This window comes from Lutra lutra, chromosome 16, assembly GCF_902655055.1.
Source record: "Lutra lutra chromosome 16, mLutLut1.2, whole genome shotgun sequence".
Classification (NCBI taxonomy): domain Eukaryota; kingdom Metazoa; phylum Chordata; class Mammalia; order Carnivora; family Mustelidae; genus Lutra; species Lutra lutra.
The window spans coordinates 1,491,610-1,514,799 of record NC_062293.1 but is presented as its reverse complement, the minus strand read 5'-3'; the positions used below and the strand labels follow the sequence as shown (position 1 = coordinate 1,514,799).

The 23,190-nt window shown below is 64.5% G+C and overlaps 3 protein-coding genes across 12 annotated transcripts in view; 1 reads left to right on the top strand and 2 right to left on the bottom strand.

The window, feature by feature from the left end:
• Positions 1 to 1,245: 1,245 nt before the first annotated feature.
• On the bottom strand, positions 1,246 to 11,412 carry TEPSIN (TEPSIN adaptor related protein complex 4 accessory protein). Of its 2 annotated transcripts, XM_047707948.1 has the most exons (13): positions 11,308 to 11,412; positions 10,413 to 10,485; positions 10,059 to 10,150; positions 9,821 to 9,914; positions 7,718 to 7,785; positions 7,469 to 7,547; positions 7,243 to 7,314; positions 6,252 to 6,461; positions 5,064 to 5,241; positions 4,842 to 4,955; positions 4,688 to 4,766; positions 4,318 to 4,452; positions 1,246 to 3,352 (listed from the first exon to the last, which is right to left on the bottom strand). In XM_047707948.1, exons 1-13 carry the CDS (start codon positions 11,353 to 11,355, stop codon positions 2,804 to 2,806), a joined length of 1,791 nt encoding a protein of 596 aa, XP_047563904.1. In that variant the 5' UTR covers positions 11,356 to 11,412; the 3' UTR covers positions 1,246 to 2,803. The 2 variants fall into 2 exon arrangements, with proteins under 2 accessions (XP_047563904.1, XP_047563905.1); XM_047707949.1 differs by lacking the exon at positions 4,318 to 4,452.
• A 223-nt stretch (positions 11,413 to 11,635) lies between these two features.
• On the top strand, positions 11,636 to 14,301 carry NDUFAF8 (NADH:ubiquinone oxidoreductase complex assembly factor 8). Of its 2 annotated transcripts, XM_047707954.1 has the most exons (3): positions 11,636 to 11,796; positions 11,944 to 12,054; positions 13,780 to 14,022. In XM_047707954.1, the coding sequence occupies exons 1-3, from the start codon at positions 11,713 to 11,715 to the stop codon at positions 13,804 to 13,806; spliced, it is 222 nt and encodes a 73-aa protein (XP_047563910.1). In that variant the 5' UTR covers positions 11,636 to 11,712; the 3' UTR covers positions 13,807 to 14,022. The 2 variants fall into 2 exon arrangements, with proteins under 2 accessions (XP_047563910.1, XP_047563909.1); XM_047707953.1 differs by lacking the exons at positions 11,636 to 11,796; positions 11,944 to 12,054 and adding an exon at positions 12,129 to 13,489 and having other exon boundaries at positions 13,780 to 14,301.
• Positions 14,302 to 16,118: 1,817 nt separating this feature from the next.
• The window catches only part of SLC38A10 (solute carrier family 38 member 10), a 47,675-nt gene continuing 40,603 nt past the window's right edge, over positions 16,119 to 23,190 (bottom strand). For 7 of the 8 annotated variants that reach the window (XM_047707936.1, XM_047707937.1, XM_047707939.1 and 4 more), the window contains 6 exons: positions 22,387 to 22,554; positions 21,626 to 22,081; positions 20,931 to 21,035; positions 19,722 to 19,745; positions 17,887 to 18,048; positions 16,119 to 17,668 (listed from right to left, as the gene is read on the bottom strand). In XM_047707936.1, coding sequence (XP_047563892.1) covers positions 16,623 to 17,668; positions 17,887 to 18,048; positions 19,722 to 19,745; positions 20,931 to 21,035; positions 21,626 to 22,081; positions 22,387 to 22,554 — 1,961 coding nt within the window. In that variant the 3' untranslated portion in view covers positions 16,119 to 16,622. The remainder of the gene's footprint in view (positions 17,669 to 17,886; positions 18,049 to 19,721; positions 19,746 to 20,930; positions 21,036 to 21,625; positions 22,082 to 22,386; positions 22,555 to 23,190) is intronic. The other variant, XM_047707942.1, reaches the window with a different exon arrangement.

The window sequence follows — 23,190 nt, the reverse complement described above, 5'->3', positions numbered from 1 at the left end:
ACTCACTTATCAGTCTTAGGAATTTTTGTAGATTCTATGGGAGTTTCACATAGACAGTAATGACTGAGTAAGTTTCCCTTCCAATCTATTTGCCCCCCTTTCCTCCTGTTTCAGTGAACTGGCCAGGGCTTCCAGTATAATGCTGAACGGGAGTAGTTATGATGGATAGAACCACCTTGTTCCCAATCTGGGGGAAAGTTTTCAGTCCCACACGATTAAACATGCACGTTAGCTCTGGGACCAGGTCGAATAAATCATTGTATTTCTCATTCACTGAGTTTTTTTCATGAATGAAATGTTGGCTTTTGTCTCTGGCATTTTCTGCATAAAATGTGATTTTTCTTCACAAATGTTAGTTTGGTGAATTATAGATTAATACTCAGAGGTTGAACCAGCCTTACATCCCAAGGCTTAATTCTACTTCTCACGACGTATTAACCTTTTTATATATTGTTGGATTTATTTTGTTAATATTTTGTGGATAAAAAAATCCCCAGGACTTAGGTTCATGAAGGATATTAGTCTGTAGCTCTCTAGACCACATACACATGGAACAATCCTCGAGGCAGACTATGTTCTGGGCCACAAAACAAACTTCAACAAAAGTTTCAAATCTTGAACAATAGAACTGAAGTTATAGAAAACATGTTCTTACTACATCAGAATTAAAAGCATAACGGGAAAAAATACATTTAACAACCCACTAGACAAAAAGACATTTCAAGGTGAATTAGAAAATATCCTGAACAAGTGAAAGTTAAACTATTATCTGGAGCACTCTTGGTGGCTCGGTTGGTTAATTGTCCGACTCTTGATTTCAGCTCAGGTCATGATCTCAGGGTCGTGGGACTGAGCAGAGTCCCGCCTGTCCCTCTCCTTCTGCTCCTCCCCTTGCTCTATGTTTAAAATAAATAAAAATCTTTCAAAAAATAATAAAACTATTCAAATTCATGGGATGTAATCAAAGCAGTGTCTGGAGAAAAACTTGTAGCATTAAAATTCCAATGTTAGAAAAATAATAAAGGTCTTGGGGTGCCTGGGTGGCTCAGTCGGTTGAGTGGCGGCCTTTGGCTCAGGCCATGATCCCAGGGTCCTGGGATTGAGCCCAGCATCGGGATCCATGTTCAGTGGGAGGCCTGCATCTCCCTCTCCCTGCTGCTCTGCCTACTTGCATTCTCTCTCTGTCAAATAATAGTTAAAATCTTGGGGAAAAAAACAAAAAAGAAAAATAATAAAGGTCTCAAATCAATGATCTAAGCTTCCACTTTAAAGAAACCAGGAAAAAAAGAAAAACAAATCCAAAACAGTAGGAAAGAAAAAGTAGACAGCAATGAAATACAAAACAAAAACGGTAGAAAAAAATAATAAAGGTTTTGTTCTCGAAAAGAATATTACCTTCTAAACAGACTAACCAAGAAAGAGTGGGAGAAAGTCATCAACATGAGAAATAAGGATGGAACATCATTACAGACCCTACCGACAGTGGCGTCTGTGCAACAGACCAACTCCTTGGAAGACAAATTCCTGACCCTCACGTGGGACGATAACCCAAAGAGCCCTGCGCAGGCGTGAGAAACTTCATTTCATAGTTGAAACCTCAGCCCCACTGGGGAGTCGCCCCCAGCACTTAAGAAGGAATACCTGTCCTCCTGTCGGGGGGAAGTCCTCTACGTGCGGCCTCGTTAATGCTGTTTCCCCCGAAACACACATGCACCCAGGCAGGAGTAACAGCGCCAGGCAGCTCTGGGTGCACACCAGTATTTACTTAGGACGTTTAGGTGTCGTGACCGCCCCGGGCAGTCGGCGGGAAGCAGCCACACGTGGCTCATTGAGTGACCTGACATCGCAGGCAGCACCCGCCTGCTTGTAACCCCACAGGGCCAGGGGTCGGAGTTCAGAAATAAAGAGCCAAGCGGTGGTTCCAAACCCACACAAAGCCTTGTTTCTGGGAGGCAGGCGCGGGCGTCCAGGGGACCTTGAGGTCCAGCATCGCTGAGGCTCTGCAGTAAGCCTGCCTGCTCTACGGGGATCCCAGTCCTGATGGCTGGTCTCCGGCACAGTAGACATGGGATGGAAACTGAGGCAGCACCAGGCCCTCCTCTGCAGTCACTTGGAAGCAGTAGCAGCTTGGCAAGGGCTGGGGGCTGGGCCGTTCCCCCACCCGATGCAGCCGCCCCCCTCCACGTGCCTGAGTGTGCTCTGAGGACCCAGGCCTCCCCTTCTGTCCCCTCCAGGCAGGCCATGCTGTGCCCTCTGCCCCACAGCTCCCCCTTCCCATCCCTCTGGCCGCAGGGAGCAGGGCCTGTCCGCAGATGGGGCCACACAGATGGCTGCGTGTCAGGAGACCCAGCTGTCCACACCCCCAGCTGCCAATCCGACAAGCCGCTCTGCATCTACTTCTGCCTAGAACCCCACACGGCTCCCCTGTGCAGCCACCACGCCCACAAGGGCGGCCCATGTGTGAAGGCATCCATCTTTCCCTGCAGGAAATCGGGGAGCCAGTCTTTGGGTTGGGAGCTGGCCCCCGTGAACTCCTTTGCACGGTGCTGCCTGGCTCTGTCTGGCGCATGGACTCCTGGCGTATCACCTAGGCTTGACAAGTGGCTGTCAGACTGGCTCGCAAGCCGCCAGCCCCACGTCTTCTGTGAGCAACAGGAAGCAGCCAGAGGGAGAGCAGGGTCTGGAGCAGATGCCCAAGGGGACATGGGGGCTGTGTGCAAACAGTAAGGTACGAAGTCACGGGGTCCTGGGAGTTACAGGGCAGGGGCAGTGAGGACCCCATGTGCAGCCCAGGCCGGCCAGGTCATGAGTTTAGAAACGAGAAAGCTGACGACTCTGGGCCAGGAGGCTCCCTCGCTGCCACCTTCTGCGACAACGTCCACGGGGCCTGGGGGCCCTCTCCTGTGGTAGTCCCGGCCCCCACCAGGCGGGGACAAGCCACCAGCTCCATTCCGACGAACAAGGAGCTACAGCCACCACTGGCCGCCGGGCTCTGCAGGCCGTGGCCGGGCTCCCGGCTAAGTGCTGGTGCTCCTTTTGGGGAGCCTGTGCCCAATGGGCTCCACTCAGAGGGGGCCCCCTGCTCTCCGGGACCTGTCAGTCTGGTCTCTGCCTCCCCAGACTCCCCAGGGACCGAGAGGGAGGAGCCATTTGGGGGAGGGGACTGAGTGGAGCCCTTGGGCGACAGGAGGGTGGGACTCAGAGGCCGCAGGAAGGCTTGGCTCCCAGCGAAAGGCACAGCGTCGGTCAGCAGGTCAGACGGGCCCACCGGGGCAGCAGCGGGGCCCAGCTCAGCCGGGGGCCTCCGGGCAGGGGGCTGCTGTCGGCAGGAGGCTTCGAAGTGCCTCAGGATCTGGACGTGAAAGGAAAGGGGACTGGCTGAGGGCTCCCGTGCACCCCTGGGGCGCACAGAGACACCCCCTCCCAAGCACTCCGGCCCAGAGAGCAGGCCGCTCGGCTGCCCACCCAGACCTCCTCCTCCTGCTGTCACCCTCCTGCTCCAACACCGGCCATGCCCTCTGCACCCACACACAGCCACGCCTGCGTCACACAATGGACACTTCCCCCATCAGCGAACCTCACTGCGCGGCGAGCCAGCTCGGGGAGAGGCGGTCCCCTGTCGGGCGCCACACTAGCCCCTGACACAGACGCCCTTCCCCACTGCTACACACAAGGCCTCCTCCCGCCTTCTCGTCCCCACAAATCCCACTACGACTGGGACTCAGATGTTGCTGGGTCACTAATTCTTTGCTGGACAGTTGAAAGGCCAGCAACTCCAGGTCTGAGTTTTCTGGGGCCACAGAGCGATGGAGACGCCAGAGACGCCAACAGGCAGAGCAGCGGCCAGGGCCTGGCTGCAGGGGTGCTGCCCAGAAGCTCCCCAGAGAGTCAGGTGCCCTGCACACCATTCAAGCATCAGTGGAAAAAGGACTCTGGGAGAACAAAACCATTTCTGCCCTCCAGGAGCCAGGGAGGGGTCTGGGAGCCAAGCATGGACCTGTGACCTGTGACCCAGGGTGGAGAACAGGAGCAAGCAAGGAGGGCTTCCCGCAGAAGGCTGGCTATGAACCAAGCCCAGTGGGAGGCGGGCTGCATGCCCAGCAGAGCCGCCAAGCAGTAAGGCAGATGGATGGGCAGGTTCCAGGCACTGGAAGAAGCCGGGGAGAGGGGAGTGCCATGAGCTGGGAACCCCAGCTGCCGCTCTAAGGGCGCGAGCTGTCCACACAGCCAGGAGCAGCTGGGACAGGCTGCCCGGGACAGGAGTGGGGCCGCCGGGGCACCCCCTTACCCGCCCTCTGCGCCCCGGCTGCCGCCCACCTTGGTGGCCTTGCTGGTCACAGGTCCCGGGCTGCCCGCACTGAGCTCCTGTAGCCGCGGCCGGGTGAGAAGCAGGATATGCTCCTGGGAGAGCAGGTCGGTGCGCCCCAGGGATGCAATGGCGCCCAGCGCTCTCTGCCAGGCACACAGAAGGTCAGCATGGTCCACCCCGGGACCAAGGGCCATCTGGCCAGCTCCCCTCCTCCTGGCCCAGTTGCGGCTCCAAGGCCGGGAAGCCCTGGGGCAGGCCACCCTGGAATCCTGGACTTACTTCCCCTCCTGCCCAGGTCAGACCGCCAGTGGGGAGGTGACCAGCTACCCCTGCCCACCCCCCTGCACCCGTCCGCACCCCCCATGGGCAGGGCCTCACCATCTGCACGCACTCGCTGGTCCCATCCAGGCGGCGGGTCAGCAGCTCGAGCACAGCCTCACAGTTGAGCAATCCACACCTGCAGGGGCAGCCAGAAGGTGGGGTGCAGGGCCGGGAGCCGGGGGCCGGGAGCGGGGAGTGGCAGGGGACTCACTCTTTGATGAAGCACTGGGCCTCCTCTTGGCTCAGAAAGGCGCGTGGCCCGTGTGTCACAGTCTGGACCAGGGTCTGCTCCTGCCGGCAGTCACTCAGGGCCACGGCCTCCACCCTGTTGTGGGCACAGTGGTCAAGATCAGAGAGACCCCTCCAGGCCAGGAATCCATGCAGGATGGGACCCAGAAAAGGACCAGGAGGAAGCCCTAGGGTGCCCACTCACCGCTCTGCCAGGTCACTGGGTGCCTGGCTGGCCGCCGAGGGGCTGTCACTGCCAGACCGACTGCCTGAGTCCGAGGCCTTGCTCGGCTCTCCGTTGTCCTGGGAGGACGTCTGGGAGCTGGAGCTGCTGTCTGGCTCGTCCCAGCCCCCTCCAGCCTGCCCAGGCTGGGGTCTCAGGACTGTGAGAGATGGGACTGGGGGTGAGATCGGGGGGCCTCTGACCTGCCTCATACGCCCCTCCCGGGGCACCTGGACCCGGAAACCCAGGGAAGGGCCTGAGCTCCAGATAAACACCGGGCACGAGGTGATGTGGGACAGAGCGGGGCACCCCTCACATGGGTGGCTCAGGGCGGGGACCGCCGGCCTGGGATGCCTGCCTGGGACATGCCTGCCCTCAAGCCAGCTCACGCAGACCCAGCAGCGCTGGGCACCTAAGGCCGGAGGAGCGCTGGCCCATGGCAGGAGGTGCAGGGCCCGACAGGGCGGCACTCAATTCTCGGGGATTCCTGACGCTCTCTTTCCAGCCAGCCGAGCTCCCAGAAGCCTCTGCTACAGGCAGAGAGACCGATCACCCTGACGCTTGTCCCCGTGACATTCCTGACCACACGCCTGGCTATGAGCCCCCGTGCCGCTGTCTACTCCCCCGGGTGGACACTGGGGGAGTAGACGTGGATGCTGGCCCTGGCCGTGCACCCCTGCTGTCCCGGCTGAACCAGCAGCAACTGGGCTGGGGTCCCGGGTCTGTGTCTGAGTGGGGGCAGAGGCTCTAGGAGCCCCACCTGCTTTGGGACCGTAACACCCGAGCTCCTGGCAAGAAACTGGCAAAGCAGCATCTACGTGCCGTACGTAACCTTTGTGTGACGAGGAAGCCACCGCAGAGACCCGGCAAACACACAGCAGGCCGGTGGGAGGCTCTGCGGGGGCGCCGCACGCCCTAAGAAGCATCGGGTCACGTGCTGCTCGAGTCGTGGCCGGATCGGCACAGCGGAGTCCCCGTTCCGCGCAGGGCACCTTCCACACCCCCCCCCCCCCCGACTGCCCCTCCCTGAGCCGGGAACCCCTGGCTCTCGCTACTAAAGGAGTCTCGCTCTCCGCACCCCACTGTCCCCTCTCCCCGCTCAGAGGACAGGGAAGGACGGCTCACCCAGAGCCCCGCCCGGAAAAGCCAGACCCCCCAGAAGAGTCTCACCATTTCCTCGGGCACCTGGGAGGGCGCCAGAGAGTGGCTTCCCAGCACCCGGGCCGCCGCGGCCGGCCGAAAGCGTCATGGCAGGCTGGTAGGCGTCTCCCCGCGGCAGGGAGCTCTGGGTGCGGGGGCTCTCGGGCCCAGGGCGCACAGCGTTGGCCACCACCTCCGCAGCCTTCTGGATGGTGGAGAGGAAGGCTTCGCCCGCAGAGCCTGCAGCAGAGGGAGAGGAAGAGGGTGACGGCCCTTTTCGGTCCTGTCCTCCGTGCTCGCCCACATTTCCTGGGGGGAGAACCTGCTCCCGCTCAGGGCTCAAAAGGTGGACATCTGAGCTGTAGTTACAGAGAAGAGGCTATGCAGGGGATCTGGGTCCTTCCGGAAGCTTCCCTGGGGAATTCTGCTTCAGTATATCCCCAGGCCCGATGGAGCCCAGGTGCTCCACGACTTACAGCCGAACCATGCCCCTCGGTCCCCTCACCCTGTGTGGGAGCAGGGGACAAGGTGCTGCTCGTGCTGGAACTCACAAGCCCCACAGCGGCTCAGGCCCTTGCCCACGCGAATGCCCCACAGGGACCAATCCCCATCACCCCCGTGTCAGGAAGAGACAAGACCTCCAAGCAGGTCTGGCATTCGGCTTCCCAAGCGCTGCGGGGAGTGTGAAAGCCGGGACAAGAACGGGTAGCACATGGGCCACCACAGCTTCCGCCCCGGATCAGCACCACACCCACTCGGGGTCGCCTCTGTCCCCGCCAGGCCCAGCACCCTGTGTCCTCCGGCCCTTGAAGGAGCCAGGGGCTGGGTGCCCACACATGCAACAGAGGCTCAGCCTGACTTCTTGCCTGCTGGCGCGGACCTGCCCTGCCTCCTTGTCCCGCAGAGAAGGGCAGAGAAGACCATGGGCGCCAGGTACAGCAGCCCAGCAAGACCCCCCTCCCTGCCTCAGCAGGCCCAAGCTGCCAGGCACCCTGCACCCGAGAGCCCCCGCAGCACTCACCCACGTGGCCCCGCTCCTTGCTGTAGCCGAAGCCCTGGAGGGCGCTCTGGGGTCTGGACTGCGAGCCCATGCCTGTGGACAAGGCCCACGTCAGCCTCAAGTGTGGCCACCCACCCCCAGCCCTGCTCAGGGCAACATGCTAGCCAAGCACGTCAGGTGGGGAGGAGGGACCCCGAGGCCTCCCCGGAGGGAAGACTCTTCGGCAGGGATGGACACAGTATCCTACCTGCTGGAGGCAGGGCCCTGGGCGGCTGGGAGGGAGGTGGAGGCGACAAGCTGTCAGAGAACAGGGCGCTCCCCAAGTCCTAGACGAGGAGAAGGGCGCTCAGTCCATGGGTCTGGCTGCTGTCCCCCGTCCCCATGGTTCTCTGAGGACCAGCCCAGATCTGGTCCCACAGCAGGAACGGAGCCAGGGTCCCAGGTGGTGGAAGAAGGACTCAGGCTGTCCTGGGACTGACCTGAGTCCTGGACTCACCTGGGCAGCTGCGCGCACCTTCTGGTACAAGCTGTTCCCATGGAGAGGATCTGGGGGCCCCGAGAACACTGTGGGCAGAGCCAGAGTGACAGGGCTGAGCGGCTGGCCCCCGGGACACTGAGCTACAGTCCATCCCAGCCCGGGCCGCCCCCCATCGGCCCCTAGAGCTCTGAGCCCTGGCAGGTGACCCCGCACACCCAGGGTCCGATAAGATTCCCAAAGCTCAGGTCTGTCCTCAAGTTCCCCACGTGATGCGGCTTCCTGGTCCAAGTCCCTACAGTGACACGGCTTCCTGGCCCCTACGGCAGCCACCAGCCTGGGGAACCCGCCACTCCCCAGAATACTGCTGCTCCTTGGTCCAAGCCTGGGAGCTCCCAGAGCCCCTTCTCCAGGACCCACTGCCCCAGGCTTCTTCTCAGAGCCACATCACCTTCCTGGCCCATGGAGGCGGCAGGCCCAGGGCCCCTGGCCGCCCCCTCGCACATGCGCACAGCAGCCAGGCCCGCGTTTCAACCTACAGAAGGCAGCAAGGGGGCCCCTCTCCCGACCCCACTGCTGTCTCTCTCAGCTGAGCCCCTACACTGGCGGCCTAACCACCTCCCTCGACCCACTGTCCACCCAGAGAGAACACTAGTGAGTCCCATCCAATTCCAGCCCTGCAGGTCCCCACCGGCTCAAGCATCGAACCGTTCTTCATCACGGCCTCCAAGCTCTGCCTCTCCAGGAGCATCAGCCGCGGCAAACGAGATTTTCTTAGAAAAAATTTAACCGTCGCAAGCTCTCCCTGTCTCCTCTGTCACAAACACGTCCCACACCGGCCTGGTGCTGCCCTGTCTCCGTCCTGGCAGGCGGCCCAGCATGTGCACACATCAGCCCCTGGGCCCAGCCGGGACTGGTGGCCGGAAACTGAGCCACCAGTGAACAAGGGACAGCACCCGGCCCCTCCTGTGCAAGCCGAGGAGGTCCTCCGCGGGCTCCCCTGCCCCAGAGCCACCCGCTGGCTCAGCCCCACCTCCCCACAGCCAGTGGCACAGTCCCCCGGGGTCGGTGCTAAGAGCACAGTGGACTGAGACTGCTACGTGGTAGTCGCCTGTGGTGAGAGAGACCGTGGTGCCAACAGAGAACCGCGGTCTGCCCAGCCCCACCGGCCCCACCGAGCCGCTCTACCCGTGCTCCGGGGGCGCAGGGCCCAGGTGATGACTCGCACGGGCCACGGTGCACACCACTGGGACCCACCAGCTGGCCAGAATCACCGAGCATGCTGTTTCCGTGCGCTAGTTCTAGGGCGCTCGCGGGGACAAGGGCGAGCCCCGACAGACCCCTGGGCAGTGTCTGCTTTTGTGCGGTGATGCTCTCCCGGGCACCAAGCGCCTTCCTGCACCCAGCCCTGCCTTCAGTGAAGGGCCGACAGTGGTTTCGGGGCGGGGGGGTACCCCAGCACTTGGCAGGTAGGACGTGCTGCCTAACTGCTGAGGGTCCCCTGTGAGCACCAGATGGCCCAGAGCAACTCAGTCCCCCTCCCCGGTGCTCCCTCTGGCGGACTGCTCGGTGGGCACGGCTCCTGCCTCGATTCATTCAGGCCGTGTGCTGGGGTCTGTGTCCCCAAGACGACCCAGGGCTCCTGCCTTAATGGAGGAGAAGGTCTCAGGCCGCATCCCCTCAGGTCCTAGTTAAGGAGCAAAATAGGTGACAGCCCCCGGCCTGAGCGGGGGTGGGGTGAGACGTGCATTTAGACCCCGACAGGCCAGAGCCCACCTCCCCGACGGCCTCCCACAGACCTCCTGAAGCAGAAGCTGACGGTGCTCCCCGTCCCGGGCCCTGGGGAGGAGACCGAGCCCGTGACTCCGGGAGGCGGCGCTGATGCCGGCTGATCTCCTGTGGCGTGCCAGGCCCCAGAACAGGCAAAACAGCTCTGGGCCACTAAGGCGTGGCCGGGCACGCGGGCAGAAACTGGCCACTCTGCCCTGTGCTGCGGGCGCAGCTGTGACGGCCAGAAGGGGAAGGTGCGGGACAGAGAAGGTGGCAACTGGGGTGTGGAGTGCTGGCGAGAAGACTTGAGCTATGTGGGGGGACCCTGGCTGCCCGTCCCCCTGCCCGCAGTACCTGCGGCTTCCTGGATGAAGGCCGGGTTGCGTTTGAGGATAAGCAGGGAGGACGCAGAGCCGTGGGCACACAGGTGCAGCAGGATCTTCAGCACCTGCAGGTCACGGGGGCGGCACCGGAGGACAGTCACAGGGGCGGCACAGGCCCGGAGGGCAGCCGGGACACGTCCCGCTGCGTCCTCCTGCCCCGCCAGCCACTGGCCCTGACCCCGGGGAGGGTCTGCCGGGGCCGCGCTCACCTTGAGCTTCACGCGGCCGGAGCCGCTGTGCAGACGGTTCAGAAGGTACTCCAGGAGGCACTGGCTGCTGCCCAGGGACTCGTGGGAGATCTCTGGGAGGCGCTTGGGTTAGGGAAGGAGTGCGCTGAGCCCGGGCCACGCTAGGGCCTAGCTGGGGAGAGAACCCGGCCTTCCTGCCACTGGGCTTCCCAGGAACCCTCCCACCAACACCCACCCGGCCCTGGTTTCCAGAGCTCAGGGCTTGGGGACCTCCTGAACCCCGGGACGTCCTAATGTGGCTTTGGGCCCACACACGTAGTCTCCAGGGTAGAGGAGCGGCGCCAGGGCCCCGCGTGTGGGCACAGGGAAGGATACTAGCGATCTCCTCGAACAAGTACCCAGGACACGGGACATCATCGTCCGACGTTCCCTTCAGCAGGACCGGGAGCTGGAAGGGAGCGAGAGCCCCCTGAGCGCGGGTCGGGACAGAACCAAGGCTGGTCCCCATCTCGCCAGAGCGGTGCGCGGGCAGGTCGGAAGCCTCCGGGACGCACCGGCCGAGCAGCGCCCGCACTGGGCTTACTGTGGACAGCGGACGGCTGCTGTCCGGAGACCCGGAACAGGCGCGTGGAAGGCGCGGGAGGCTGCGGACGTGCCCTCCTCACGCACCTGCCCGCCAAGGGGGAGCCGCAGAGGCCCGTGGAACCGTGACGCGCGGGGCCAGAGCGGGAGCTGACGGCCCGGCCCCGCGGACAGCGCCGGGGAGCGCCGCGGGCCGCCACGAACCGGCCTCGGTCCCGTCACGAGGCGCAGGCCCCCGCGCGCACGACCATCACCCCGGTCTCTGCAGGGCAGGGCCGCTTGTCGAGGCCCGGAGGCCGTCCCCGCGAGCTGCCTCCGGGCCGGCGCGGGACGGGGCCCTGACCCGCACACAGCTGCGGGCCGCCCGGCGCTGCCCAGCCCGCTGCCCCTCAGTCCTCCCGGCGCGGACACGCCCGCGCGCGGGGCTTCCCCGGGCTAGGTCCAGCGGGGACGCTCCCCGGGGCTGCGTTTCTGCAAAACCAGAAAGCCAGACCCCGGAGCCTCCGGCCGCCTCTCCCGCTCGGTTCTGGCCCCGCGGCCGCAATGTCCCGCGTGGGTCGGACACTGCCCATGCCGCGGCCGTGGAGACGGGGAGGGCGGAGGGGAGCGGCGGGGTCGCCGAGCCCCGGAGGACGCCCCGACGGGGGCCGAGCCGGAGCAGGGCGGAGCCGCGGTCGCCCGCACTCACCCGCTGCAGGAAGCTCAGACGGTCCCGCAGCAGCGGTGCGGCCGCCATGTTGCCGGTCACCTTCCGGCCCCGCCCGCGGCCGCGGCCCCGGACCCCCTCCAATCAGCGCGCGCGCCTGGTCCAGATGGCCAATCGCTCTCGCGGGGCGGGTCCCCGCGCCGAGCCAACAGACAACTTGAGCCTGAGCCAATCTAAAGTCCCAATCCAAGACAGACAAATCCACGAGCCACTTGCAGAGGAGAGGGAGAACCGACACCGCCCCGGAAGAGGGGCGTGGACTGAAGCCTGGCCAATGAAGAACCGCAGGGACGACTGCGGGCGGAAGGCGCGCCTATCGAGCCGCCGGACACCGGAAGAGGACGGGCCCAAGATGGCGGCGCCCAGAGGTGCCGGGAGGAGCCGCTCATGTCGGGGAACGGAGCGGTGTGGGGGCGCGTGCGAAGCCGCCTCCGCGCCTTCCCCGAGCGCCTAGCAGCCTGTGGGGCCGAGGTGAGGAGCTGCCGGGCGGGGCAGTGCCTACGGGACGGGAAGGGCCCGCGCGGGCAGGGCGGTGACCGGCGGGGCGCGGGGTCTGCCCCGGGAGACGGGCGGGTGCGGGGGCCTCCGCGATCCTCGCCCTTCCCCGCCCGCCCACAGGCCGCGGCCTACGGCAGGTGCGTGCAGGCGTCCACGGCCCCCGGCGGCCGCCTGACGAAGGATCTGTGTGCGCGGGAGTTCGAGGCCCTGCGGAGCTGCTTTGCCGCCGCGGTAGGTGGGCGCCGCCCCGGTCGTCTCCCTTCCCGGCCCCGCCGAGCGGGGGACCCGCAGGTCTGCCTTCCCTTGCCGTGCGTCCGGTGCCGGTGCCTGCGGCCGCCTCGGAACTCGGGTGCCGCGCCTGTCGGGGGAGGGGAACGGCAGCGGGGCGCGCGGGGCGAGCGCCTGGAGCTCGTGGGGTGCGGTGGCCCTGGTGTCCAGAGGAGCCCCGGGCGCCTCCGCACCCGCGGTCTTCGCTTCGCGGGCGGTGAGCGCCCCACGGGTGTGCTGGGCGCACGGCTGCAGCCCTGAAGCCCGCCAGCGCCCACCGAGAACCTCGCTGCCCCGATGGCCCCAGGGGCACTCGCAGGTCACTCTGCTGGGCTCGTCAGCCCCCGCCGCCCTGGAGCGGGCCGTGTGGCACCAGTCGGCGCCTCCTTCGGTTGGGACTCTGGGCGCTCAGCAGCACGTCCCTCCTGTTTCCCAGGCGTTTAGTGATCTCTGTGGGGTCAGGTGGGCAGCTGTGAGTCCGAAGGTCACCAGCCCTGGGCAAGGGAAGACCTAGCGTCCCCACGTGTTCCTGAAGGGTGCGGCAGGTCGGGTTTGAGGAGATGCAGACACACCCAGGGAGCCTGGGCTGGGGTAACAGAGGGCGTGAGGAGGGGGCTGCCTGCCGGGCGGGTCCTGGGCCGGTGCCCCGTGTGTTGGGTTGGGGTCGGGCTGTGATGCCAGCGGCTGTGATGTTCTCCGGAGCTGCTGGTACAGAGACCTGGACCACAGACGGGGCAGTTGGGTGAGCAGAAATTAGGGCTGCTGAGGCCATTTCCCGGCACTCCAGGGTCCCCCTGAGCAGACCGGCTTTCTGCGGCTTGGCCGCTCCTCCAGGGAGAGGACAGTGCTCGTGCTGCCTTACCCGGGGACCTCCCTTGTGATCATAGCGGCCGCATCGCTCTGGGCTCGTCCTGCCCCCATCCCTGGTCAGCCCTTGTCACCAGCCACAGGTCTGACGTGAGCCATTCACCCAGGGTCACATCTGTCGTCTCGGTGGCTTCTCGTGGTACAGCCCTCCCCAGAGCACAGGGGTCGCTGCTTGGAAGAACTTGCGTGTGAGACGAGAACCAGCCGTGATAATTACAGGTTTCCGGGATGGCCTTCTGTGGCGGGCAGTTCCCCGTTCCAGGCGTCGCACTCGCCTTTGCTCTGATCCCGCAGAGGTCCCCACACTCCGCGCCCCACGCTCAGGAGCTGTTCCACGCGCCAGCATCACCGAAGAGGACAGGCTCGGGGACTAGGTGCCTGAGTGTTTCTCGCAGACGCGCCCCTTCTGCCGGACTCCACGGCACTGGTGGGGAGCAGCGTGAGAGGCAGAAAGGGCGGCAGGCTCCCGTCCAGCGCGTCCCGGGAGCCCTGTCTCTGGGCGAGTGTTCAGCGCTTGGCCGCAGCCTTCTCTGTAAGCAGCTCTGCTGCCTCGGAGCACCCAGCCCGGGGTGTCGGGGCGGCGGAGTCTGCACAGGACCTGGTCCAGGGGGCGTGGCTTTGGGGGCGCCGGTGTGGAGCAGGTGGAGCGTGGCCCGCGGCAGCTGGGAGCACCCATGCCCCCTGCTAGGCGTCCCTGTCCCCGGCGCCGGTGGCCAGGCTCTCGGGAAGGTAGTGGCTGCCAGACAACGTTTGGTGGGCGGTTTCCTTACTCCGCGGCCTCATCTCACTTACCCCGTTCACACCAAATCCTTTACCTTCCAGGCCAAGAGCCCGAGGGGAGGCCTTTAGGATGGACGAGCCAGCACGGCACTTCCGTCTGCTGCCCCAGGAAGCAGAGCCCTGCGGCGCCGACGGCCCCAAAGGGCAAATGGCGGAAACACCCGAAGCATTCAGAGCTGAGAGGACTGGGGCCGGGGGCGAGTTGGTGTTCCTGCGCCGCGTGCGTGAGGGTTCGGGTTAGCGTGAGACCCAGGGAAGCCACAATAAAGAGCAGGGTGGACCGCACCAGAGCCCTGTTCTGTCGTGCGCGGAGCACCCTGAGCCGTGGGGACACGCTGCTCGGGATGGTCACTTTTTGAAGAATTTTCATCTAAAACACCTTACCTGAGCCTGACCGAGGCAGCAGATGCAGCTGCCGCTTTACAGGCCGTGCCGGAGCCAAAGTCCAGCCGCCGCGAGGGAAAGAGCCACGGGTAGGGAGGAAGGCCACTCAGGCGGTTTTTCTGGACTTGGAAGCAAAAAAGGAGGGGCTGCCCTTCTAGAGGCGCCAGCCAGCTGAGGGAGGGTCTGGCTTAGGAACCCAGCAGCAGTGACTGTGTGGGGCACCTGTCCTTCTGCAGCCCCCGGTCAGAGCCAAGCCCTCCTGACAGTCCCTGTCCACCACCCCAGCCCTGCCACCTGAGCATGAAATCAGGCACAGTCCAGGGATTCCACAGGTCCAGAGCGCCGCCTGCTGGACACTTGGGGACTGTGCTCCAGGAGCCTGGAGGTCACCTTTCCCTTGGGGTCCATAGCCTCTGGCCTGCCAGAGTCCAGCATCCATGCACGGATGGGGGGCGGTCCACGCCCTGGCCCCACACACACCGAGGGCCAGAGCAGGAATGGGGTGGGCCTGGGAGCCCAGCACTCCTCACCACGACCCTTCTCCTTCCTGTGGCCTTGAGGGTGGGCTTTTCCAGACCCTCACACTCTCCACTCTGACCTCGGCAGCCTCTTGTGGGGAGCACATGGGTCTCTGCTGGGCACACTGGCTCCAAGCCACTTTTGGAACAGTCCTACCAGGTGCCCTCCTGCCCCCATGTCTCCCAGCTCTAGTCCAAACTCCTGTGTCCCTCCCCTTCGGGCCATACACCCAACTCCCTTCCATGTTCCTTGGCCTTCGTCCTTGTTTTCTGACTGAGGGAAATGCCGCAGAACTGGGTCTGGATGCAGCCATTCCTGAGGCTGCAACTCTGTGTGCCGCGCTGCACTGGGTTTCCATCCTCACTCCCACCTACCTCCAGTCGCTGGCCCTGCCCTAGAATAGGAGCGCTCAGGCAAGATCCTACCCCAGTCGCCCCGGGCAACTCCCCACCAGGAGGGTCACCCGCTGGCGGCTGTTTACGATGCTTGCCTGGCCCACTCCTTGCACCTGTCAGTCTTGGCACCAGTGGTCTGAGGTCAGAAGGCAAACGACAGCTCCCAGCCCCTCAAGCTCCCTGTTTCTGGCAAGGTGACCTCACCCAGAGATCCTGGGTCCTCTCCTGAGGGGCTGAAGGCTGGGGAGGCTGGGAGAGTGTATACTGGGACGAAGACCCCAAGTGTCCAGGGGAGCGGGGACTGGGTCCCCCACTCTGAGGAGGACGCGACTTTGCGGACTGCAGGAGGATGGCCTGACCTCCAGAAGACACGAAGGTCAGGTCAAGGTAAGAGATCCAGGTAAATGCGTCCAGAAACACGACCCTCTCTAAAAAGCAGAGTTCTGATGTCACGGAAACACCCGGAAGGCGTCTTCACCTAAGCACAGGAAGCACCCCAAGACCCACCCCTTCTCCGGGGCCTTCCGCTGCAGGAGCAGTGTCCGTCCGTCGGCTCCAGTCTCCCTAGCACCAGCTCCTGGGGTCAGGAGGAAGCCCCTTGGCCTTTTGTTCTAGCCGTCAGGCTGTCCGAGGACACGGGACTACAATAAACAATGTAATTTCAAAGGCACAGGGGAGGTCGAGGCCAGAAGCCATGGCTGAAGCTGCCAGGAAGCGGTGGTCCATCATGTGCCCGGGCCCCTCTAGCCAGCAGCCCGCCAGCAGCCACACCTGGGGCCCCGGCAGCGGGGTCAGAAGCACTCACTGCCCTCGGAGCGCGGGGCAGAGCTGGTGAGAGCCCTGGGCTTGCGGGTGGACAGCCTACCATGGCCACACCTGCCCGCTGGCCTCGGCCAGGGGGCGACCATCAGCTCTCCTGTTCTTTGAAAACGGGACACCACCCCTTCCCCCAGCTGCTCACAGGGTTGTTGGAGGCCGTGATGCGTCAGGCTTCCCCGCCCCCCAAGGTCTGGTCCACAGGCGGCCTCACGACCACCAGCACAGCGCCACACCAGCCTCACGGACCGGACACCACGATGTTTCTAATTTGTAAACAACTTTATGGTTTAGAAAAGCAGAGGGAGCGCGGAGAGCAGAGGGGCTGTGACGGGGGCCGAGGCAGGCACGCAGGCGGGCAGCTCTGACCCTCGAGATGCCCGTAGCCACGAAGCTGCGTCCGGCGAAGAGCTGTGTGGGGGCCGAGCTCGTCACAGTTCTCTGCAACCCTCGCAATGTCTCGTTTGCGACGACTGTTTGGAGAAAGCGGGAGCCTGGCGTGCAGCGGGTTCTCACGGCAGCCCGTGTCCACACCAGGGCCGCCCACGCTCCCCAGCCGGCCGCTGCGTCTTCTGGGTCCTGCCGAGCTCGGTCACTTGGACAAGCTAAAGATGCGGGACGGAGAAGGCACAGGCCGCCTGGACAGCGAGGCCGCGGTGACAGGCCGCTCAGACCCCCAGCCACAGCATGACTCTGACTCTGCACCCACATGGCCTTGGCATGGCTTGCTGAGACCCACCAACTGGGAGGACAGCAGCTGCTGGTGGCCGCTCAGGGCTCCTCTGGGGCCCCCACCAGCTGCTTTACCTGGCGGCCGTGGACTACCCACAAGGCACCCCCCGCAGCCTGGTGTAGCTGGGTCTCCAGCGCACGACGGAGGTCATTGACCTGCACGTCCGGGAGAGGGTTAAAGCTGATGATGACCCTGTCCCTTGGGGCCGGGTCCCCCCCTGCCCCAGGAGCCACATCCCGCCGTCTCCTCCTAAGGTCAGAACCGGCCTGGACTTTGAGGTCTCGGTTGGCTTTGGCATGGTCTAGCTTCTGAGCCCCAGGGATGGGCCCCGGATCAGGGTCCTGCCTCCGCTCCGGCTTCTGGACGGCAGTGTCCTCCCCCAGAGCAAGCACACGGTCCCCAGCGATGGCCTCCTTTCTGGCCTCCAGGTGAGCGCCCTGCTGCCCACCCTGAGTCCCAACAGAAACGGCCCGGTGTTCCAGCTGCCGAATCTCGGTCTGGGCCCCAGGGGCTGCTCCTCCTGACCTGCTGGACAGGCCTGCAGGTCCCCGGCCTCGGCTCACCGGCTGGGACCTCACATGAGGGTTGCCATTCTCCCTCGCCCCCGGCACATTCGCTTCCTGAGCACTGGCAGTGGGAGCCACCTCTTTTCGGGATTTCTTCCTTTCGTGGGAGCTTCTGCCAAAAGTGTCCTGTTCGGGCAGCTCACCAGCAACGGGCTTCTCTGGGCTCTTGGGCCCCTCGGCAGGGTCCGGCATGGGCACCCGCTCCGGCATGCCAGCGCCAGCTGCCTGGGCCACAGCGCCCCGCTGGCCTTCCCTCGGCTCAGCCTGGGCCACCCGGGCCTCTGTGTCGGCAACGCCAGGAGGACCCGCTGGAGCTCTGCCTATAGCCACCTCGGGCTCCGCCTTGGGCTCCTCTAAGGCACCTTGGCCATGGCCCTGGGGTGGAGCGGGGAGACGCCCGGGGGCTCCGAGTGCAGGCTCCACAGGCTGCTGCGAGGGACGGTCCACGGTCTGCCCCTCCTGGGTCTCCTGCTCCTTCCCTTTGGGTGCCGGCACCCCAGGCTCTGGCTGCGCTTCGGCTGCAAATGAAATCAGTCACCAATTGAACCGCGGGAGCAGACGGAAGCTACCAACACGCGGGCTGGAAGGGTGAACTGGCCGGCAATTAAACACGAGCCAGAACTTTGCCCAGCAGGACCCCAGGCCCCGGAGCCCCAGCCCCACGGAGTCACCAGGAGACACCACGGGCGGCCCCGCGCTCGGTGATGATCCCCGGCCCAATCTGGCCCTGACTTGCCGTCCTCGCCGTCCTGCCTCTGCTGGTGGATCTCCTTGTGCTGCTCCTCGATCACCGCAAGCAGCTTCTCCTGCTGGTCTAGGAGCCGCTTCTGCTGCACCTGCTGCTCCTTGATCACCTGCAGGAGGACCGCGTGGTCCAGCATCTCCGCCCGGCCGGCTTCTGCAGAGGGGGGAGCGCACACTCAGAGCCTGCCCTGTCCGCGCAGGTGCTGGGCTCGGTGGAGGGCAGAGGGACGCGGGGCGCCGGCTCGCCTGGGGGACCCTCCCCAGGATGCCCTTCGCTCACACGGGCCCACATGGGCCTGAGGCTTGGACATGCTCAGCAGGGGCCCAGCTGCTCAGATGGTCGCCCCTGGGAATAGACGCCGAGAGAAGCTACAGGGGAGGTCTGTGCCACCGTGGGAATGCTGCCGTGTCCTGGGCTGGGGCGCGTTAAGCTACAAACTGCTCTAAAAACAGAATCCCAGAACTCTGAGGAAGTTTCCTCCAAGGTGAGAATTTAGGAAACAAACAAAACGGCCTTCCCCAGACAAGAAACGAGCCCTCGGTGAGGCAGAGGCCGGCTGCTGACACCCACAGGGCCCAGGCCCCGCAGCAGGTGTGCGTCCGAGGACCCGCCCGGCTCTCCACGCCCCCAACCCAGAACGTGGGCCCAGGAAGAGGCCCCGAGTCAGCCTGCAGCCAGCAGCGGCCACCTGTGGGAGCACCGGGGAGCTCGGCTTCTGCTACAAAGGCCTCAGCACCAGCCGTCTCCTGCGCGCAGCCACGGCTTATGTAGCTGCTACGACCCGTCTGCCTTTGAACAGGAGGCTGTGAGAGACGACGTGGGCTGTTGGGCTGGGGGGCGGGCGAGCGCTGAAGGAAGGACGCTCTGGGCGTGGTGATGGCCCACATCCCGGCGAGGCTGCACACATGGACAAGCTGGCCCATCCTCCCCCACGGTGACCCATGACCTGCCATGGTAGCGCGGGGTCGGCCTCCCTCCGGCCAGAGGCCCATGAGGAATACGCTGAACCAGGCGGCAGGGAGGAGGAGCCACGTGGAGGCCCCCGAGCGGCAGTCCCCACCCCCACCTGGCCCTCCTCCAAACACCCTAAGGTCATGAAGACACCTGCCTGAGAAAGGCCACATCCTGTGGACCGGACTGGGGCTCCGTGGGAGGGAAGTGCGCCGCGCTGTCACCCCCCACCCCGGGCTCTAGACCAGCCACTTCGGCCATGTGCCTTGCTGTCACTCTGGGTACCCATGGCTCGTAGCCACGTAACAGTCAACAGTACGATGACAGCCGCCCAAACGGCCTGTCCCTGGAGCAGGTGCTGGAGAAGCGGCCCCAGCCGGCCCGGCCCCTCGGGGGACCAGCCCGGGATCGATGATGCAGGATGATGCAGGAGGAGCGGAGAGGTGCCACGTCAGGTCCAGCCAGAAGCGACATGGGGGGGCAGGTGTGGACCAGAGTGGTGACAAGCCGTGCCCACGGACAGAGCCCGTCCCGCCAGGACCCCAGATGGATGCTAACACGCATGCAGAACACGTTAATCCCGGGCCATGCACACGGCAGAACCTCCATGCAGGCCCTACCCTCGGGGAGGCCTGAAGCAGGTGGCGTGTGCAGACCGCACCCACCGTCCTCCAGGACCGGGGCATTTGTGGAAAGGAGGGAGCTAGGGCATCGGGGGAACCCCAGCTGCAGGGCTAGAGCCAAGCCTGGGGCGGGGGTCAGGCGGCAGCGGCGGCTCCAAGTGAAGCCTGTGGCCAGCCAGCCTGCGCCTTCCCCTTCTCGCATCTCAGACTCTGCGCAGGCCTTCCTCGGGAGCGTGCCCTCCGGGTCCGTACCTGCTACTATCTGTTTGATTTCGGCTGCTCATCCCATTGAGAGGCGCACGGAAGAAAGGCAGAGTAGGAAACCGTGAGAATTGTCTTTTCAGAAAGAAAAAAAATCGAAAGAATCAAACAGGTTTAGGTAACAGGATAAGCACTGGCATCCGTGAGCACAGGGAGACAAACCAGACAGGAAACACCACAGGAAGCCCCCGGGGCAGCCCCCGGACCCCAGAAAACCTCCAGGGCCTCCTGGCTCAGGCCCCTGACTGCCCGGGGGGCTCAGCAGGCAGCCCCAAGCCCAGTGCTCTGGGCGGGCTGTCCCCAAAGGACCCTCTGGGGGGCGCGTCACACACAACGGCCCCAGGGCTGTGCCACCGAGATCCACACGCCCAGACCTGGGGGAGGCTCAGGGAGAAACACCCTTGCATGGCTCACGGGGCCCCTCTGCAGACTCGGTGTCCGGGAGGTGGGTGGGGGAGGGGAGGGGCTCTAACCAGGGAGCAGGTGTGCAGAGGCCCCTTGGTCACCAGTGAAACGAGGACAGGAGACCACCAGCCAGGAAAGCTGCCACCGGCCACACTACAGAGGTAGCACCCAATGGGGCGAAGCCACGAGGAGAGGTTGGCCCCAAAACAGACGCGGACGTCCGAAGGAGGATTAGCCGCTGGGGATAAAAGCGCGCGACAAGCTTTTGTTTCCAGACGGTGCTGGGCGTTCGCTACAGATGGGCACACACGTCCCCCTAAGCGGCGGGTGACACACAGGGGACGAGGGGAGGCGGGAGGCACCTGTCCTCCCACCTGGGCCGCCGGGAGGGCAGCTCCTAGCTCTAAGCAGCGCCGGGGGTGCACAGACACCCCTAGCCGGGGAGCTGACCAGCTCGCGTGCTGGCAACAGTGGCACGGCCGCCCTGAGAGTGCCACACAGGCGAACGGGAAATCCTGTGACAGGACAACAGAGGCTTTTTTAAGGGAAGAAAGAGAGACACAGACCAGCTGGGGCGGGGGTACCCAGAGGAAGCTGCTGGGGGGCGTTACTTCGGGTCTTCCCTCACGGGGAAGCCAGCAAGTACAGAGCCGGGGGTGGGGGGCTCGAACAGCCCTGCCGGGAGGACAGGCACCTGCGCCTCCCCACGCCCCCAGTCATCGCTGTGTGTCTGGAAGGAAGGGGCAGAGGGCTCCCGGCCCCAGGGAGGACGCAGCAAGAAAGCGAAGGCCTTACCCTCCAGCTTGCCGCCGGCCTGGCCCTCCGCGTCCCTCTGCTCCTGCGGCTCTGCCTGCGGCCCGGCCTCGGGGGCCAGCTTCACCGGGAGGGCGGCCTTCCCACCTGCACACACGGAGAGGCGGGAGGTTTGCAGAGAGCTCAGGAGGAAGCGGTGGGTGGGGCAGGTGGCAGAAGGCGGGAGAGGGACGCCATGGGGAAAAGGCTTCCGAAAACTAGCCTCCGCGTCTCCCTCCCTCCGTCAGCAGTTCGTATCCGCCCTGATGACTGCCGGCCAAGTAATGAAAACACATTTAACGATCTCGCGGGCTCATGGCCGCGAGCCAGCGTTAACCACCTTCGCCAATTAACATGCGAGAGCCGGCCCGGCCGCGCCGCAGAGCCCTGAACGGCGCGGTACCTGTCAAGCGTCCCCCGTGAGGGCCCAGACGCACAGACAGCGCGCCACCTGACACTCAGAGGTTCGGCAAGCAACTGCGTGACAGATACCCCGGGAGCTGTCACATCACCAGACTCCGGGCTTCCCCAGCAGCTGCGGAAGGGGCCGCTGCTCTCACGCGTCCGTGTGCTGACCTGGGCAGCCGAGCGGGAGTGCGGGCAGGAGGAGGCCCACCCGCCCGGCCTCTCCTGGGCCCCCCACCGGAGGATCCTCTTAGGGAGAGCAGTTTGCCAAGACAAGCGCAGCTGACACCCACCGGGCTCACTCTTGTCCGCCAGCTTGCCCGCAGCGCCTGCAGCCCGGCCGGGCAGCGGGACCCCGCCAGCTCTCTCCGCCGCATCAGCTGCTGGGGCGTCCTGCCCCTTGGGTGGCACTGCCTGGGGCCCTGGCTGCAGACCCCTGTCGCCTGGCCCCTGGTCCTCCTCCACGGGCTTGATGGCTGGCTGACCATTTCCTTCTGGAACCTTCCAGGGATCTTCAGGGAGACCCCCTGCTACCTCTAAGACCTGGTCCTGTCTGGGTCTCTCTCTTTCCGAATCTGACAGAGGCAGTGCCATCTGAGCATTGCCCCCTGGAGCCTGTTCCTCCACGTGCTTGGACGGACGCTCATTCTCTGCTGGCTCTTCCCGGTCCTCACCTTCGTCCACTACCACCTTGTCATGAGGGACAGGGGGCTCGTGGCGGTGGGCCTCGCCCATTGGTGCTGCCACACCTGCAGGGAGACAGACATGTCGTGGAGCAAGCAGGCTGGGGTGGCCCGGCTCTCCTTCCCAGGGGCGTGAGCTGAGTCCCAGTGCCCAACGGTATGGCGCAGGCTGGCAGGTGCCGCCTCCCACAGACCGGACTTTTGCCTGAGCACAGACGCTACCTGTAGAGAATTACAACAGGGGCAGCTGCAAGCCGGCTGGCCGGGGCGGGGCCCCCATCTGAGTCGCCCCTGAGTCACAGAAGGAAGGAGGCAGAAAGGACCAGAACTCAGGCAGGTCCCCTCCCCCGCCGCCCACCGCCGCCACCCACCTCGGCCGGGCCGGTCCAGCTGTGCCGCCTCCTGCTTCTCCTTGGCACCTTCCCTCTGGGGCGCGTCCACGGGGCCCTTAATCTGGGCCTGCTCCATCTCCTCTTTCTCATTGGGCAGCTTCGGCTTATCTCGGCCGTCCGAGGCGGCGTCCACGACTGGATTCGGGCCTGCGAGCAGAAGGCCGCTCACTGCGCAGTTTCACAGGGCCACGCCGCCCCTCCCTCCCCGCGCAGGGACTGGGCGGTTGTCCGTAGATCGTAATCACGTTTCCTACTCGGATGGCAGAGCCTACGCAGTTATTTTTTCCTGCTCAAGCATTAGCAGCTAAGTAGCACAGAAAACTGTCATTTTTCATAACAAAAATATGTCAAAATGCAATTCACACCTAACCGGGTGCAGAGCACGGCGCCGCGGAATACCGGCCGTCACCACCAGAGGGCAGCACGGACCCGCGCTTTGCGGCAGGACCGGGGGGCAGCCTGCGGAGGGCATGTGCCCAGGGACCCCCTTCGCTGGGACAACCAGCCTGCCACACCTCAAACCCCCGCTCCAGGCGGGTATGGGGGGTGGCGCTGGGAGGTGCTCGGGGGAGGGAACGCCGCTGGGAACGACGGTGAAGCCGTGAGCCTCTTCCTGCCAACAGCGAAGACGGGCAGCAGCGAAGATGGCCACCGGCAGAGCTGGAGAACCACGCCTCCCCTGCCCCCAAGTGCCACGCCTGTCCACACCTGTCCCCACACAGTCCTGTGCAGTAGCTCACCCGCATGGCAACCGGGGGCCCACAGGACCGAAACAGAGCCTGT

Bases quoted from the DNA above. Each gene is read 5' to 3' on its own strand.
- TEPSIN (XM_047707948.1), bottom strand. From the start codon at position 11,355: ATGGCGGCCGCACCGCTGCTGCGGGACCGTCTGAGCTTCCTGCAGCGG. The intron at 6,462-7,242 runs GTGAGTGCTGCG...CCTCTGCTGCAG, and splicing joins CAAGGAGCGGGGCCACGTGG to GCTCTGCGGGCGAAGCCTTC. The intron at 5,242-6,251 runs GTGAGACTCTTC...CATCTCTCACAG, and splicing joins CCCAGGTGCCCGAGGAAATG to TCCTGAGACCCCAGCCTGGG.
- NDUFAF8 (XM_047707953.1), top strand. From the start codon at position 13,186: ATGGCCTTCTGTGGCGGGCAGTTCCCCGTTCCAGGCGTCGCACTCGCC. The intron at 13,490-13,779 runs GTAAGCAGCTCT...TTTACCTTCCAG, and splicing joins GCTTGGCCGCAGCCTTCTCT to GCCAAGAGCCCGAGGGGAGG.